This window comes from Squalius cephalus (genome assembly GCF_949319135.1).
Source record: "Squalius cephalus genome assembly, chromosome: 25".
In the NCBI taxonomy this organism is placed as follows: Eukaryota; Metazoa; Chordata; class Actinopteri; order Cypriniformes; family Leuciscidae; genus Squalius; species Squalius cephalus.
This window is the reverse complement of record NC_137146.1, coordinates 8,785,878-8,804,933: the sequence shown is the minus strand read 5'-3', so window position 1 is coordinate 8,804,933 and position 19,056 is coordinate 8,785,878. Positions and strand designations below refer to the sequence as shown.

At 34.5% G+C, this 19,056-nt stretch overlaps 1 protein-coding gene across 5 annotated transcripts in view; it reads right to left on the bottom strand.

Annotated features, from left to right (window-relative positions):
* The window catches only part of LOC307153945 (uncharacterized protein), an 88,564-nt gene that overhangs the window by 32,479 nt on the left and 37,029 nt on the right, over window positions 1–19,056 (bottom strand). Inside the window, exons 1-6 of one of the 5 annotated variants that reach the window (XM_079863760.1) lie at window positions 4,110–4,194; window positions 2,158–2,337; window positions 1,403–1,510; window positions 1,197–1,323; window positions 1,024–1,095; window positions 762–889 (exon numbers count right to left, since the gene is read on the bottom strand). In XM_079863760.1, coding sequence (XP_079719886.1) covers window positions 762–889; window positions 1,024–1,095; window positions 1,197–1,323; window positions 1,403–1,475 — 400 coding nt within the window. In that variant the 5' untranslated portion in view covers window positions 1,476–1,510; window positions 2,158–2,337; window positions 4,110–4,194. Of the gene's footprint in view, window positions 1–761; window positions 890–1,023; window positions 1,096–1,196; window positions 1,324–1,402; window positions 1,546–2,157; window positions 2,338–4,109; window positions 4,195–19,056 lie in introns of those variants that run through there. The other 4 variants (XM_079863759.1, XM_079863758.1, XM_079863757.1 and 1 more) reach the window with 4 other exon arrangements.

Genomic DNA, 19,056 nt, shown 5'->3' with positions numbered 1-19,056 from the left:
GAACATCCTAATTGTTTTTAATGCCAACCATATAGTTTAGTGACCGTTAACCACATCTTGTTTTTCATAGTTGTCAGTCACACTGGACATTTATAACCACACACACAGCGCTTTACCACAGTGAACCACTAATGTGAAATGTGCTGTTGTATCTGAGCTACAGACCACAGCCGGTCCAGAAAGTGTGTGATCATTTCAGAGAACAACAGATGGAAATTCTCACCACAAGACTGCAAACGAGTTTATATCTTCTTATTTTAATGCATGATGTTTGTTTGAAAGGGCAATAGAGTGGATTGGTTCAGTTAATCAACATTTAATTAGTTAAAAACAAACAGTGTTTGAATAAACCATTTTAGAAACAAACAGTTTGTTAAAGGGGTCATGAACTGGATTATGTTATTATTTTATGTTTCCTGGAGTGCCCCTATAATGTTAGTATGAGTTTTACATTAAAAAATTGACATCATTTCGAAATAGAAGGCATTTTTTCTAGCCTGGGCGATTTTCAGTTTGGCCGATTGGAAAAGGAGCGTTCTTTGATTGCATTCTGTATATAATTTAAACAGTTTAAATAAGATTATTTTCATCCTACTAAGAGAAACGATGTGAAGTTGATCTTTTAGTCACTGGCTTGATTTACTGATGCATAAACAGTATTGAATGATTTTGAGAGAAAGATAATCTGTCTGAACTTGAATAATTACACATCAGAAACCACTGACCACAGATCAGGCATTAGAATAAACATGGTTACTTACATGTGGGGTAAGTACTTTTGTAAGTGCTTCTGTCAGTTGATTGGGAAGATCCTCCCACAGGAGTGGGTTTACTGATAGATGATGCTGGTGGTGGCGTGGAAGTCAGACTTTTTTTTCTTTGAGCTCTTCTGTAAAACAAAACAAAAACAAAAAAACAATGTGAAAACATGAATACTACTGTATGCTAAATATGCAACACTTTATAAGATTATGTTGTTACAAAGTCAGGTATGTTTCACCACACTTGTTGGGTTTAACTTACAAAAGCTTAACTTCCTCCCTCACCCATGGTTGTCTCCAATCAAGACAGAACTCTCCTCGTTCAGTCTTAAAGCTGTTAAAGAGAATGAAAAAGTTAAAACAGAAATCTAGCATCAGATGCTGTTGATCTCTAATCATGACATGTTTTCTTTAGAGAAGAACTGGGATTCTTACACGATGGCCTTCAGACATGGAAGAGTTTGGTTTTTTAGCATCCTGAAACCGATGATAGGATCAGTCAACTTTGTTTTGGAGACGACTTTACAGAATGTGATCGGCTTCTGCTGGGCATCTGCTGAGACTGAAGAACAAGGTAAACCTCAATATTCCGCATCATTCCATCAGATATAATAATATACAAACAGTTTCAAGCACTTTACCTGTTATAGTCCAGATCACAGATGCAAAAACCACAACAGCCAAACTCCTCATGAGGATCCTTTGTGTCTCCATTGTCACAGTCGATCTTCAACTCTCACTGCTTGTGTCTGAGAGAATATATGCAAGACTCTCACTAGTTCACCTTAAATAGTCAATAAAGCGGAACTTAACTCTTGTGCTTTGTTGAAAACCCTGTAACACCTTTTGTGTACTCTGTCAAAAATGACCAGCCTTTTAAAAATTGCTTGTAAACCGTTTGTTATGCTATATTATCACCAAATATTGAATTCAATCTTTTTATCAACTTGTTGTCTGTCAATTGGCACAGGTTTTGTATTTCTTTTTGGAACTGATTGATCATAGGCCTCATCGATCTGAGCTCAGCCTGATTTGTGGATAAATTTGTCAATATTCAACAATATCACACTAGTGTGCTTTAATATTTAACTAGGAAGTTTGTTTTGAAATGCTTTTATTTTGTACAAAATGTAACAAAATCACACTTGTGGAGTTCCCAGTCAAAATGACCGCCTTGCAATAAAAAAATGCTTGTAAATCGCTTGTTAGGGCTTAACAGTTTAGGACCCAAAATGACCAGATGTTTGACAGAAGACCCGGAGTCAGAATTATAAAAAATTGAAGAAAAGTTTTACTGAAGATAGTTTGCAGTATAATCAGCAGAAGTCAGCTTCAAGACTCACACAGGTGTTCGTAGGCCGCCCCGCTTACAGTTACAAAGATCACAGCAGTTTACCTTCACCAAGGTCTGAAGCATATCTCCGTAGATTATGCAGCTGACACTCGGACCCCGAAGTTAGGCACGTCGTGACCTTCCAGGTTGCAGATTTGGGTTGCTGGGTGCCAGCATGTCCCGAACAACAACTCAGTCAATCTCCAATAATGCCAGTGGTTCCTTAACCTGTAACCAAGAAGACTAACACACACACACACACCGACACAGTTCCAAGGTTGGATTTGGCAAGGCTCTAACTATAAACAGGAGTCTCATCTCAAAACATCAAGATAACAAGTTCTTTCTCTCAAGGATAGGGAACTTTAGTCTAAATGGAAAGTAAGGCTTTAACTGAGCAATGGTCCGTTAAACTATAGACTTCAATGACCCCTATTTGTTTTAACACGTTGAAGACTTTTCTCAAACACAAAACATGTCCATATTTCATTTCTGGAAGCCGGGTTAAATGAGCAAGCACTGTTACTGCATTCAGATATCAAATACTGACATTAAAGAATACACGAAAAGAACATTTCAGTGAACACACTGGTAACTTCTATAACAAAGTAAAATCTCCAGAAAAGTCATTCAAATCATTTGATATTTAGAAGGAAAAATATTGATTAATACCTTGATTATAATCACTCAAATACATTGAAGCAGCAGTGGATTCCAATCCACCCCCTTCATGCTATATCACCAAATATTGGATTCAATCTTTTTGTCAACTTGTTTCAATTTGGACAGCTTTCATATTTGTTTTTGAAACTGATTGATCTGAGCCTCATTGATCCGACGATAAAGTTAAAGATAAAGAGATCTGAGAAAGAAAGCCTGTAATATTCAAAATAGTTTGTTTGTTTGTTTACATGAATGTGTGTGTGTGTGTGTGTGTGTGTGTGTGTGTGTGTACGGTAGTGTGTGAGTGTGTATATCCATGCATGCACAGGTCCGAGGCCTTTATCTTTGCAAACACACATGCAATGTGAACACATGTACACATGAATACATGTGAACATGAACATGATGCTCCTGAACACTAAATCTTTGTCTTATTTGAAAACATATTGTCTGATCTTTTGTCAATATCACCATTCATTTTCAACGGATGATCATTTTTTACCAATATAAGCTCAGATTAATGAGGCCTACAATCAGTCAGTTTAAAAAATAAACACAAAACCTTTTTAAAACTAATTTAAAGAAAACAAGTTGACAAAAAGATTAAATCCAATTAATATTTGGTGATAATATAGCACAATTCAGATTCAAAAAGTACTTTTTGTAGGCTGTTCATTTTTGACGAGAGCACCACAAGTCTGACTTTGTTCCATTTTTAACTAAATAAAAGCATTTCAAAACAAACTTCCTAGATAAACATTAAAGCACACTAGTGTGATACAGTGTAGCCTACAGAATAATCTTACATTTCATGCAATATTGCTAAAATTACACAAAAATAATGTTTTTGGTCAAAAAATGAGGTGCATAAGCTCAGATAAAGAGGACTACGATCAATAAAATAAAAATAAAAATACCCTGTCCTAATTGAAAGAAAACAAGTTGACAAAAATATTGAATCCAATATTTGGTTAATATAAAATAATGAGAAATTTATAAGCAATTTTTTTAGACCGGTGGTCAGATTTGACAGGAACCACAAGTGTAAAGCTTACGACCCACTAACTGCGTTCTGCATTGAAATAGTTCACTTAAAAATGAAAATTCTGTCATCAGTTACTCTCCCTCAAGTTGTTTCAAACCTCTATGAATATCTTTCTTCTGCTGAACACAAAGGAAGATATTTTGAAGAACTATAATAGTTACGGGACCGTTAGTTTGATGAGAATAACCGAGGTTTGACATCTGAAAGTTTTTATTTTATTTTTCTCATCATCACTAACATTTAAGTTAGATATCTAAATCAAATTAAACACCATCAATAAAAATAACTAGCTAGATTAGCTGATTACCTTAAAAGTCCATAGCAATCAGGTCGTACTTTATCAGACAAGCGGATGCAATGAGACCTCGAACTTTTCCTGTTTGTTCATGTGACGTTCGCCATAACCTCATAGTCGGTCAACTCCTCAACCCAACCTAGTGCGCCATCTCCTGGGGGAACGACGTTTACAAAACCGAGCCGAAAGCGTATTGCATTCACTTGAGGAAAAAAAATCTACTCTGTTTTTCTGAATTAATGAGTTAATTATCTCAGAATTACGAGATAATTTTTCATGATAAATAAGTTTTTGCTCTGTTTTTCTGAATTAACGAGTTAATTATCTCAGAATTACGAGATCATTTTTCATGAATAAAAAGTTTTTGCTCTGTTTTTCTGAATTAATGACTTAATTATCTCAGAATTCTGAGATAATTTTTTCTTGAAATAAAAATATTTGCTCTGTTTTTCTGAATTAATGACTTAATTATCTCAGAATTATGAGATCATTTTTCATAAAAAAATATTTTGTTCTGTTTTTCTGAATTAACGACTTAATTATCTCAGAATTATGAGATAATTTTTCATTAAAAAAAATTTGCTCTGTTTTTCTGAATTAATGACTTAATTATCTCAGAATTCTGAGATAATTAAGTCATTAATTCAGAAAAACAGAGCAAATATTTTTATTTCAAGAAAAAATTATCTCAGAATTCTGAGATAATTAAGTCATTAATTCAGAAAAACAGAGCAAAAAAATTTTATTCATGAAAAATTATCTCGTAATTCTGAGATAATTAACTCGTTAATTCAGAAAAACATAGCAAAAAAAAAATTTTCATGAAAAATTATCTTGTAATTCTGAGATAATTAACTCGTTAATTCAGAAAAACAGAGTAGATTTTTTTTCCTCAAGTGAATGCAATACGCTTCCGTAGATGACAACTGTAAGTAGATTAAATAAATTATGCTATTGACATTGTGTCTTTGCAGTGCGTGTGTATTCGCAGATTATTGTTATGATGCCAATTTGTGGCTTAATTTAAATTGAGCATGCAATACTGCTGTGGTTAAAGGGACATGTCAAGCATTTATTTATTTATTATTTATTTATTTAAATGTTGCTGAGGAATGAGTTAAAGCACAAAGCATACACTACACTCCATAAATGTTCCTAAAGAGTGGTGAAAATTGATGGATTTATGGATCCAGTGAATTACCCACAGCATTTATTTACGGGAATGTTCAACAAACATATTCATTAGTGAACAGGTATGAAAGCTAAAATAACAAAAGAAGAAGAAGAAAAAAAAAAAAAAATAGGCAAATGTGCATGCATGCAGGACAGCTGTATTTGCCAACTGTGGAAGTACTAACAATACAGTCCCACCTTCCACATCCTGAACATTCAATCTAAGGAAGGAAGAACAAACTATAGAATAAGTTACATGTTATTGAAGAACAGTTACTTGTTTTGCAATGTATATGTATACATTTTTCTTACCCATTGGCCAGTTTGGCCTTCATGCTGCTCTCCATCTAATGTAATCATGTTATATTAGTAAATAAATGTCACAGTTATATTTATAGTAAGACCAATTTAACACACCATTACCCTTCATTGTGAAATTTTCACATCTCCTCTTTATATAATAGTGTTCCTTTCTTGAGCAGCAATCAGGATATTGGTTATCCTGCAAAGTTTTTGATTTGTCTAACTTTAATTGCATCAATTTGCTGGGGCAGTATATGGCCTAACAACAATGACAACAGTTACAATAAGGACACTTAATTTATAGACCTTTTAATCTGTTCCTAAAGGTTAGCAGACGACAACAATGAAAGCACATGATGTGATGAAAAAAAAGTAAAAATAATATGTTAATGAGATTCATGGTACCAGTCAAATGAAGAGAACTGGCATAATTCAAATTTATATTACATAAAAAAGAGGCCCACACCCATTACATTTTATTTATAAAACTGATAGACCATTGTGTCATATTTCTTTTGTTAAAGAGGTCAGCAAAAAAGTAAACAATAAAGCATTTCCTATTGTTTTGAGAGGGTCATGCTATTTGTGTGAGGTGACAAATGATTAAGAGGTTAGTGAAGTATGTGAATATTAGCCATAGAGAATATCAGTATATATTTGTAATAATTCATCATCACTGTATCATATGTTCTGCTTATTTCAGTAATAAAATGTTGCCACTCAGTGTTTTTCACAGGACTTTAATCACTAAAGACAAACTACATGTCCAATACAAGACATTAGATACACAACATTCAAGTTCATGCTCCTACTGAGCATAATGTACATTTACACATTTATCCAAAGCGACTTATATTGCATTTAAAGGTATACATTTTAAATTCTTATCAGTTCTTGCTTTCCCTGGAATTGAACCCATGACCTTGGCATTGCAAGCTCCAACGCTCTACTGTTTATTACTATATAAAATGCACTTAATTTAAATGATTATATGATTCTAAGAAGATGCAGTATTACATACAGAATAAAAAAAAAAAAAAATAGATACATAATAAAATTAGGCTATATGCAGATTAAATAAATGCAACTTGTTGAAAAAATGTAAATGACTTTTGCAATTTGTTTCTTTTAGATAGCCTAGCTACTTTAACTTAATCTACATCTGTTGTTATTTGTGATTAGAACTCATGACAACACACTAAAGAAAATATAATACACTAATGTTAAGAAAATGTCTGTACATTCATTGAAACCGAATGTATGAAGGTAAAAGAGTAGCAAAACTCGAGAGCACGTAGATGTGAATTTGAGAACTTGTACAATAAATATTTGTACTTGTACGTGAACATTTACACTCACAGCTCCAATGAGAAAACCTGTCAAATAAAAATCTGAAGTTGAATGTTGAAATTTGCACTCGCAGACAATAGTCACAAACCTGTATTCTGAATTTGAAGTTGCAGACAAGTAGTCACAAATGTGTTGCTTACTTTTTTGAGTGCATCAGTTTTTTTATTTTACAGGTTTTCAAATTGGAGCTGTAAGTGTAAATGTTCACGTACAAGTACGAATACGAATATTAATTGTACTTAAGTTCTCAAATTCACATGTACGTCCTCTCGAGTTTTGCTACTCTTTTACTATTTATGCCCCATGTTAACATAAGCGTGGTTTCTGAGCTTGACACTAAAATATCTTCAACTTCTTTGAAATTGCGTCAAATACGCAGGAATATAGCCTATACTGCAAAACCAAAGCACTTTATTCGCATACCAACCACCAGTCTATACAACTGGTGAAATATTCGTTTTTAATCTGTGATCCGTGAAATAGGGCATCAATCTGTCGCCGTTTAACATCTGCTGGAAATATTTACCTAAAATCAACTGAAACAACCTGCAGAATCACCTTATCACGTTTGTCAGCGATGAAGATTTTATCTGAATTAGGTTCAAGAGAAAACCTGCTTGTGCAGCGCCTTGAACGGGGTAAATACATTTCTCACCACGCCAAATTGAGTTCAATGAACATACATTTTATATGAAGGTAAATCAGTAGCAAAACTCGAGAGCACGTAGATGTGAATTTGAGAACTTGTACAATAAATATTCGTACTTGTACATGAACATTTACACTCACAGCTCAAATGTGAAAACCTGTAAAATAAAAATCTGAAGTTGAATGTTGAAATTTGCACTCGCAGACAATAGTCACAAACCTGTATTCTGAATCTGAAGCTGCAGACAAGTAGACACAAATGTGTAAAATGCCATTCACAGAAATACAACGACAGACACAAACTTGTAATATATATTTTGCGTTTAATCTTACATTCACATTCGCGGTACAACCTCAATTAGGCACTTGCAACTTCTCAAATCTGTCACTGCAAGTTCAAATTTCGCGCCTTGACTTTTGCTACTCTTTTCGCGATATATCAGGTGCAAAACTAACTTGTGCACTTGAAACTCAGAGGCGGTGAGAGAGAAAGGGGGGCGGGAGGAGGGGGGGTCAAAGGAGCCGTTTTATTGGTTGGCACCTAGCCAATGAAATGGGACTTCGATGATGTCACGAAACCCACGTGCACTGAAACGCTATTAGACTGATATTAAAAGAAATAAACAATATTATCAAACTCAGTAAACACCATGCTAATAATGCATACTACAGAAAAGCAGATGAGCACAGAATATGACGAAAGAAAGCAAATGTGTGTTCAGTGCAAATAAACTTGCTGCCTGTGTTTTATTAATAATGCAACGAATTATGTTTTTTGTTATTGTTTTTTTTTAAATATATATAACTGTTGATCCATTAAGCCTCATTAAGCGTTTTCTTGGTTTTCTATGGGAAGAAAACGTACAATTGTTGCGTTCATATTCTGTGCTCAATTGCTTTTCTGTGTGCTTTGTTTGTATGGTGTTTCCTGAGTTTGGTCTTTTAATACCACTGTCTCAATTAAACGCGTTGTGTTCATATTCTGTGCTCATCTGCTTTTCTGTAGTATGCATTATTAGCATGGTGTTTACTGAGTTTGATAATATTGTTTATTTCTTTTAATATCAGTCTAATAGCGTTTCAGTGCACGTGGGTTTCGTGACATCATCGAAGTCCCATTTCATTGGCTAGGTGCCAACCAATAAAACGGCTCCTTTGACCCTCCCTCCTCCCGCCCCCCTTTCTCTCTCACCGCCTCTGAGTTTCAAGTGCACAAGTTAGTTTTGCACCTGATATATCGCGAAAAGAGTAGCAAAAGTCAAGGCGCGAAATTTGAATTTGCAGTGACAGATTTGAGAAGTTGCAAGTGCCTAATTGAGGTTGTACCGCGAATGTGAATGTAAGATTAAACGCAAAATATATATTACAAGTTTGTGTCTGTCGTTGTATTTCTGTGAATGGCATTTTACACATTTGTGTCTACTTGTCTGCAGCTTCAGATTCAGAATACAGGTTTGTGACTATTGTCTGCGAGTGCAAATTTCAACATTCAACTTCAGATTTTTATTTTACAGGTTTTCACATTTGAGCTGTGAGTGTAAATGTTCATGTACAAGTACGAATATTTATTGTACAAGTTCTCAAGTTCACATCTACATGCTCTCGAGTTTTGCTACTGATTTACCTTCATAATTTTAGTACAGATAACTTGAAAATGTAAGTTATCGAATTTCAACTAAACTTTACAAGTCTCTACTTGAAATAAGTTGTTGGGTCAACTATTTTAGCTATGTCAACTAAACTTTTTAAGTTGAAAATACTTAGTAGATTAAGTAAGTTAAACTTAAATGAGTCAAAGCAAAAAGATAACTAAAAAATTTAAGTTGAGTGAACAAATTTTTTTTTTACAGTGTAGGCCTATAGTACGGAGCCCCTGAGGGGACCTGTGAAAAAAAAAAAAAAAAAAAGACTTTCGCGTGCGCACGAGAAACTTTCGGTTTGCGTTATAGCGTCATTACAGTTTTTACCAATTGCTTACACACGTTTTCAAAACTAAGTCTCCTTTTTTCAAAACTCTACACACAATTCTCAAAACTGCATACACAAAATGCAAAACGCCTCACATCTCCTTCAAAATGCAACACTGCATTCAAAATGCCATGAACACATGTCAGAATGAAGCATTTGCATCATATGGCAAACACTTCTTTCATAATAATACATTTTTGTATATACCAAAACACTGCTGTTCTAAATCTAAAGCTCTTTGGTCTTTCATAGGCTTATATCTACATTTCAATACAATGTTCTACAGTGAAAGTAATCTGAAGTAACAAGTACACTGTAAACACCAAATGCAATGTAGAAACAGAAAATATTTATTAGGTCTAACATTATTGTTGTTTACAGTAGCATACAACAAAACCATAAACATATGTACTGTAAACCAAAAGTATATTCTTTAGAATACAGTAAATACAGTTTTTCTCAGTCGCTTTGGTGCATTTCTCACATCACTATTTACATTTGCACAACAGTTAATGCAGTTCTCAAAACAATTAGTAAAAACTGCAAAACCTAGTTGATAACCTGCAAAAGCGTGTCACTTGCTCAAAATGGATAGCTCATTCCTCAAAAGCAAGTATTCATGTCAATGAAAGTGTCAGTGTCATCAAGATGAAAAGTCCTGACACATTGTTTATGAACAAGATAGTCAAATGGCTTTGTCATGTTTTCATTATGACAGTTTACTCTGTAAATGTTTTCCAATGCAAAAAAGTCAGATCTTGGTGACACTACCTGAAAATGCTCAAGACAGCACTATATACTATTTGCACAGCCATTTGAAAAATACAGTAAAGTTACACATTACTGTATTTAGTGAGGTAACTGAGTACAAGACACTGGATATGTATGTTTCACATTTTTACTGCATATGCTCTTTGCAATTCTAATTTGTTCACAGCATTGTGCAAAAGAAAAAATACACCCTTATTTACAACAAACATAAACTCGGGGGGTCCCAGTGGGTCCCAGGAATCCATTGTTCAAACCAGATCATCTGACCTTTGACCTATTTAGGCCTAAACTACAGTAAAGCAGTGATTGGTTAGTGATCAGTTAAGCAATTAGTGTTTGCACATGTGAGGAGTGTGTCTGTGTGACCTGGTGAATAAGTGTAGCATTTTGATTGGTTGTGTTTGGAAAAGGAAAGCAAGTCACTTCCTGATAGATCTTTGTGTTTTAGGTAGAGAATTGTGTGTAGTGTTTTGAAAAAAGTGTTTTATGCAATTGAAAACTGAGTCAAAGGCTGAGAAATAGCTTATGGTTTTGAAGATTTGGCATGTAGTTTTGCACTTTGAGTGAGAGGTTTCAAAAATCGTGTGACATGAAAAGATTTTGTGTGTAAGCAGTTGGAAAAAACTGTAAAGTATAATAAGTGTCAGTTTGCACAAAGCACTTTGCCTGGTTAGTGCCATGCAACATGAGTTTGGCACATTGTCTCTTTGTTGGACATCATATATTGCTGTATAATATTACTGTTGTCAGTTTTATTATATACTGTTTTTGCACTGTTCAGGTTTACTTTACATGTTATGATATGCACAGTCTAATGGAGCAGACCCGATTTACATTTCACCAGTTGTATCCTGTATATAACTCTGAATGTGACAAATACATCTTGAATCATTAAAGAGATAGTCCACCCTAAAAATGAAAATGATGTCATGTTTTACTCACCCTGATGTTGTTACAAAGCTGTATGCAGTTTGTTCTTCTGCTGAACAAAAAATAAGATATTTTGCAAAAAAGTTAATAACCAAACCGTTTAGTTTCCCATTGACTTCCATTGTATTGTCCATTCAATGGAAGTCAACAGGAACAGAAACTGTTCTGCTACTAACTCTCTTTAAAATATCTTCTTTTGTCTTCCACAGAAGAAAGGAAGTCAACAACATGAGGATGAGTAAATGATGACAGAATGTTCATTTTTTGCAGACTATGCCTCTTGATTATGAAAGCAGGTTGGTGTGAATTAAATGGATCTGAGTATAAATGTAAAAAAACGTCATTAAAATCAGTAGATCCATTAGCCTGGATGCCAGTCGAACTTAGCCCTGCCCACAACATTTGAGGTCGGGAAGTATTCTGACTAGAATCTGAGTATGACGACGTCAGGCTATAGATCCATAATAATCAATAACAAAGTCTCTTATAAAAATACAAATCCAATGATAAAAAAAAGATGCTAAAGAGAAAAGGTGTCATCGTTTCTGACTGAGACCTCTTGCACACATTCAGAAACATCAACCAGCAAAACCAGTTGTTGCTGATCATAGTTTATTTGTAGTTTCAGATTGCACTTGTTCATTTACATAAACAACTGACAAAAATATCTAGGTTTGTTTTCATACAAATCAGTCTTAATTTCACTCAGACATGCGTCACCCTTCTTAACACAGTCCATTACCAGTACATTGAGCAAAATATATTTCAGTGTGAAATATAATATATAAGCTAATATTGTATTTAAACACATTTGTTCTAAAACAGTTTCACCATAATTCAGTTTCTGAATAAAATGTATAAATTAAGAACTGCTACTGTGAAACTACATCATGTATTTGACAATATATATTTTAAATATTAAATTTAAATACACCTAATTTACTAACCGTCACTTTAAATAGCCTCTGATATTCTTCATTTGGGGTGCACTAGTGATGTTTGGGGCTCCAGAGACATGTAATTTTGTAACAGAATAATCTTTTTTTTTTTTTTTTTTTATATAAATGTAATTTTACTCTGATTATTAATGTTTTTACTCCACATTTGTGCAGTTTTTGGAGGTTTTATGATATATTTTAAATTTATATAAATTATTATTATTATTATTATTATTTTAATAGGTTTTTATACAAAAACAGCTTTTTATGTAAAATTCATTTTATAAAAGACCCAAATGACTAAATTTCATTTATGGGGATAACATGGATAATTGTACATGGCTTAGTGTAACATTTTTGCCCATATTTTGGAAAATGTAGTTTTAAAAGTAAAAAATTATAATTTTAGCCACTAGATGACTATAGAGCTCCACTAGGCTATATGCTATTTGCTATTTGACTAACTGAAACATATCTTTTTACAATTTTTTTTTCTAGTTGGATTCATATCTAAATATTATGAAATCACAATTCTAACAATAAAATTATTTTTTTGTCAAAGTTTAGCATTTTTTGTACTGACATTGTTTTTTCCAATAATGTTTCATTATGATTAGAATCAAACCTGAAAAAGATAAAAGTTGAGTTTTTAGAGTTTATCGTTTATTTCAATCTTCTTTTTTTCATTGTACAAATGTAATCTACACTTCAGTTACTAACAGTAACAGAACAGATATGTACAGTTATATTATATATTGAGTACAAATACATGACATGAACATCAAAATGCAATGAACTGAACAGCATAACAAATGAGCAAATAAAGCAGTAACTTTGGTCTCTTTCTCTCTCTCTCTCTCTCTCTCTCTCTCTCTCTGTGTGTGTGTGTGTGTGTGTGTTTGTGTGAGTGTTCACATTGTCGATGTGTCAGTGTCACCAAATTTATTTTTGTGGTGGTTCCGCGTTTTGGACTATTTCATGTGACAAATTATAAGAGAGCAGTTTTTATAGTCTCACAAATGTATTCCTCTGTGTGTGTGTGTGTGTGTGTGTGTGTGTGTGTGCGCGCGTGTGAGCATGAGCATGATAATTTTGCATTGTGAATGTTTTTATCACTGTTAGAAGTGTGCCACTTCATTTCTGTCTATGTGTGTTCTGTCTTGTGTCTGATTTTGATGATGAATTTTGTCCATTTTCTATGAAGACCACGAGTGTGACTATTTCTTTCACGCTAACATAAAAACAGATATCATTACAATATATATATATATACATTTTTTTTTTTTTTGTATATCTAGAAAGGGTTGAGAGCCGTACAAAGTTTCATGCCATTTGGACAAGAGAACATTTTTTAAAAATTCAGCAAAAGCCATTTGCGGGTTAAAAAGACCCCGAAGAACACCAAAGGGTTTTAAGCTTTAGAAATATTTTAATATAATAATATATAACATTTTAAAACTCATAACTACTTCAAGATGTGTTCTCATTATGAGTTTGCTTTTAGACATTCATGATTGATGATCTGTCAGGTGATTGAGTGAATTTACTGATAGATGATGCTGGTGGAGGCGTGGAAGTCAGACTTTGTGTCTTTGAGCTCTTCTGTAAAAAAACAAACACAATTTGGATACAAGAATACAACTAAACATGCAACACTTTATAAGATTATGTTATTACAAAGTCAGGTATGTTTCACAACACTTGTTGGGTTTAACTTACAAAAGCTTAACTTCATCCTTCACCCATTGTTGTCTCCAATCATGGCAGAACTCTCCTCGTTTAGTCTCAAAGCTGTTAAAGAGAATGAAAAAGTTAAACAGAAATCTAGCATCAGATGCTGTTGATCTCTAATCATGACATGTTTTCTTTAGAGAAGAACTGGGATTCTTACACGACGGCCTTCAGACATGGAAGAGTTTGGTTTTTTAGCAGCCTGAAACCGATGATAGGATCAGTCAACTTTGTTTTGGAGACGACAGTACAGCATGTGATCTTCTTCTGATTAGCATCTGCTGAGACTGAAGAACAAGGTAAACCTCAATATTCTGCACCGTTCCATCAGATATAATAATATACAAACAGTTTCAAGCACTTTACCTGTTATAGTCCAGATCACAGATGCAAAAACCACAACAGCCAAACTCCTCATGAGGATCCTTTGTGTCTCCATTGTCACAGTCGATCTTCAACTCTCACTGCTTGTGTCTGAGAGAATATATTCAAGACTCTCACTAGTTCACCTTAAATAGTCAATAAAGCGGAACTTAAACTGCATGGTACACATCCTGTCCGTTTATTTTTGTAGATGATTTCATCATTGTTCTGTTTCATCACCATATCTGGCTTTCCTAGTAGTTTAGATTAGGAGTGAAGTCATTTGTTGTGGTAGTTGTAAATGTCATCTGCTAAATTAGTATATGTAAATGTAGATGGGGGATCTCCGTTTGATGAAATTCTCAGATTATATTTAGCCTTGCTGTCAGTCATTTAATTGATATAAATTCAATGTATGCTGAAAAAAGTTAATCATTTTTAATATTCCAATAAAACAAGCCATTTTTACGGAAGCCCTGAACAGCAACGTAAAAAAAAAAAAAAATTACGTAAAAAAAAAAAAATTACGTAAAAAAAAAAAAATGCCATCATTTCGAGATTAAAGTCGAAATGTTTCGAGATTAAAGTCGAAATGTTTCGAGATTAAAGTCGAATGTTTCGAGAATAAAGTCTTCCGTAGAAGTTGTGTGCTTGCCGTTATTTCACATTGCCGCACAGGCATTCATGCGTGTGCGTGCGTGTGTGTGTAAACTGGATCTACACAAAATAATAGCTTTTTACTTTTATCTGGGCTTTCAACAAAGGGATATTCTACAGGTCTACCAACATGACATTAGGCTATAGGACTTTATAAAATATACTGTCAGACTGGATCAAGATATCCAGCTTTATGAATGAATGAATGAATGCATGAATAAGGCATTTATATAGCGCTTTCATATATGTCTACTGTAGGCCTACACTTAAAAGCGCTTTACAATCATTTCAGGGAATCTTTCCTCAACCACCAGTGGTTATTATATTTGAGGAAAGCACGGGATCCGGCCAAATGATGCACTTAAAATGTATCCAGAACGTACAGTGTCTATTATAGACGGCAGTTCGACTTCACAAGCTCATGTATTTACATACACACACGTAAAAAGCTATTATTTTGTGTAGATCCAGTTTACACACACACGCACGCACACGCATGAATGCCTGTGCGGCAATGTGAAATAACGGCAAGCACACACACACAACTTCTACGGAAGACTTTAATCTCGAAACATTTCGACTTTAATCTCGAAACATTTCGACTTTAATCTCGAAATGATAGCTTTTTTTTTTTTTACATAATTTTTTTTTAATTTTTTTTACATAATTTTTTTTTTTTTTTTTACAGATTTTTTTTTTTTTTTTTTTACGTTGCGGTTCAGGGCTTCCGTACATTTTATCACTAGAGTGCTTTTTATTTAGTGATTCCAATATATTTTATCTTGTAACATTGAGTATATGCCCATTTAAATGAAGCAAAATAGGAAGGAAGAGCTGACGTCATACTGTTACTTGGAGTTTTGCTAGTCGTGGGATGGCATGGGTCAAGTTTTCCATTTAACAATATTCTTGGACACAGATTCTCCATAACTGACAAATTCCTCTGAAATGCAAGACACTGTCTTCCTTTATTGACTGATTTAAAGGGTTACTTCAGGATTTAGCATTAAGCTTTGTATTAGTAGAAAACCTGTAGTATTTTCGAATTACCATGCTTTCCACCCTCATATCCCCCTGAGACAAGAGATTTATGTATTTTTTGTCTGGAAAAAATCCTCCGATGACGCAAAAATCGTCATTTTGCGTCATCGGAGGATTTTCTGGCCAGAGGCTAAAGACTACAGCCAGTAGATGGCGTTGTTCCGCATGTTTTCAACCCGCCCATAGGAGGTGGGATCTCACTCACAGAATGTACACAGTGTCAGCCGTCTTTCTTTGGAAGCTAAGCTATCAGGCTCTTGTTCTGTGGAGAAAGCTGAACCGGTAGAAACCGGTAGGAGAAAGCTGAGTAAGTAACCATCCTCCTTTTCCCGGACTTGTCCGGCGGGCGAGATCGTTCAAAATGTCCGGGATTCAGCTTTTGCTTTCTGCGGTCGCTATTCCTTGTTTACATGCACACCTTTTGTTTCAACCTAACTGAATTCATTCCGATTGGTGAATTTGAATGTAGTGTTTACATGAACGCTGAACAAGTGATCGGTTGATGTGTGCGTTTTACCATTGCTAAGAAAAATTCCCGCTCCCCCGTGAGAGATGGGAGACCCGGCGCGTCTCAGTAGTCATGCCACCGGCCTCGCGCTGTTCTCCCGCGGCCGTCAGCCTCGTCCTGCTCGCCACAGTAAACATGATGAATGAATGGCGACTGTAGAATGCAAAAGCCGAATCCCGGACATTTTGGACGATCTTTAGATCCCTCGCAAACTCATCACGTAGGCTAGCTTTGTTGTTTTAAACTGCGCACTCTTACCGGTAGGCGTGGCCTCCTGAAACAGCGAAGCAAGTGGATTCTGGGAGTTGTTGTCTTTCATCCACATAAGCCAAAAATACATTTTCTGGCTTTTCTCAGTCTAGAAAGCTCCAAATTCAAAAATTTCTTCACATTTCTTCTACTTAAATGACCTATTTTAAATACACATTCATCTTCCCAGAGGTGAAGTATCCCTTTAAACACATCCACTACTGAAAAGGCCATTTTCAGAAATAAATATAGAAATACCAAATGAATATATTTAAATATATAATAAAATGAACTAGATATACAGAACAAAAATTGGTTCCATGTATATCCATTAATATGTTTCTGTATAACTGTGTTCTTATTTAAAGGTTGTTCAAAAACTAATGATCTGCACCAGGACTGGATTTACAATAGTTTTCGTGTCAAATTCTCACTGTTTATTCTGATAAACCCAAAATAAATAAAAATAAAAAGTTTTTTATTGATAGTTTGTATTTACCATGTAGGCAAACTATCAAAATGTATCAAATTCTCTTTTTATCTTGCTTTCCACTGTGAAATGGGATGAGATGATTGGACACTGGCTGAAGTTATTTATCCACCACTGCTGTGTAATATTTCCAAAATGTTCGTTTTTACACCTTGCATCATCTTTTGTGCTCATATTAGATTTTTTTTTTTTTTTTTACTTGTGTCAGAATATGCTACAAGTTTAGCCAATGTAAGGACATATACTGCAACTTGAAAAATCTAACTTTGTCATCACCTGTAGCCACTGTTGTCTTCATATGGTATCATAATTCATCATTCATTGCTGTCAGTCGTGATGGTGATTTATAACCACACATACTAGCGCTTTACCACAATGCACCACTAATAGGAGAAATGAACTGTTGTATCTGCTACAGGTGATCATTTCAGAGAACAGCAGATGCAAAGATGGACACCACTAAGATGGTTTATATCAGCTCAGATGACTTTAATACATTGCATGAGGTTTGTTCAAAAGAGGATCGGTTCATTTAATCAACATTTAAAAACAAACAGTTGTGAATTCCATCCATACTTTGTTAAAGGCCCTCTGAAGTGCCTTGAAATGCGCAGCATTATTCAATGTGTTGACTTAATTTCCACTGAAAGAGGAAGAGAGGGCGGGACATATCGAACAGTTCCTCTTCTCTCCTCTCCTTTTTTTATTTTTATTTTTTATTGCTTTCATCCGGTACATGACAATATCATACAAAACACAGATTACAGATATATACAAATGCTACATATAAGGCCAAAATATATTAAGCGGTTGCAATTAACAGAGGGAAACGGATTACTAAATGAGGGGAACTAAATGAAAAAAAATTAAATAATAATAATAATAATAATGAGGAGTCAGAATTATTGTGTCACATGGACAGACACTGTCACATAAGACCAAAAGTCTTCCCAGACAGGGATACACACAGGGACACATGCTCTGTTCTTATTATGTAGTTTGTAAAGCAAACACTCATAAGAGGCTGTCTTTGTCATTATGTTGACCCATTTTTTTTACTTTTTTTTTCAGTTTTCAAGTGTTTCAAAATGACTCTATAGCCATCCCAGATACCCCCACCATGATCTCTGCGAACTCTCCATGTGAAATATTTGGCATCTGCTCTCTGTCTCCCAATAGACACAATTTTGGTGATAATGGTTGTTGTTCCAAGCCATTTGCTCAAAATATTTAAAATTTGGTGCCATAACGGCTGGATAAATGGACACTCCCAGATACAGTGAATAAAAGTACATCTGTCCTTTTGACATTTCCAACAAACATTATTATTTGTCAGACCCATTCTATTAAGTCTAAGGGTTGTCAGATAGAACCTCTGTATGATTTTGTACTGTGTAAATTGCCCTCTGGCTTCTCTTACGTATTTACCTGTATTGGACAAAATTCTTTTCCACACGTCCCCGATTACAGCCCCAATGTCCTTTTCCCAAATTGTCTAAATTTGTGCAGTCATTGCTGAGCACATGGTTGGTCGTCCTGTAGAATACAGAGTCTTTTTGTTGGGAATGAGGCAGTGTTAGGAAGTCCAATATATGGTTTCTGTCCGAGTACTGGATTTTTTTTAGAAACACAATTCCAGAAATGTTCTTTTCCCTTTAGATTATACTTCTATACAAGGTTATTATAAGACATAAATACCCTATTCAAATAAGTCTGCCACAGTGCCCAAGCCATTCATTCATATGCCATTTCTTCCAGTACATAGGTGATTTACCGATACAAATAGCAGAATTATGCCATAGGGAAGAGTATGGTTGTTTACATTGTGATATTTTTTGC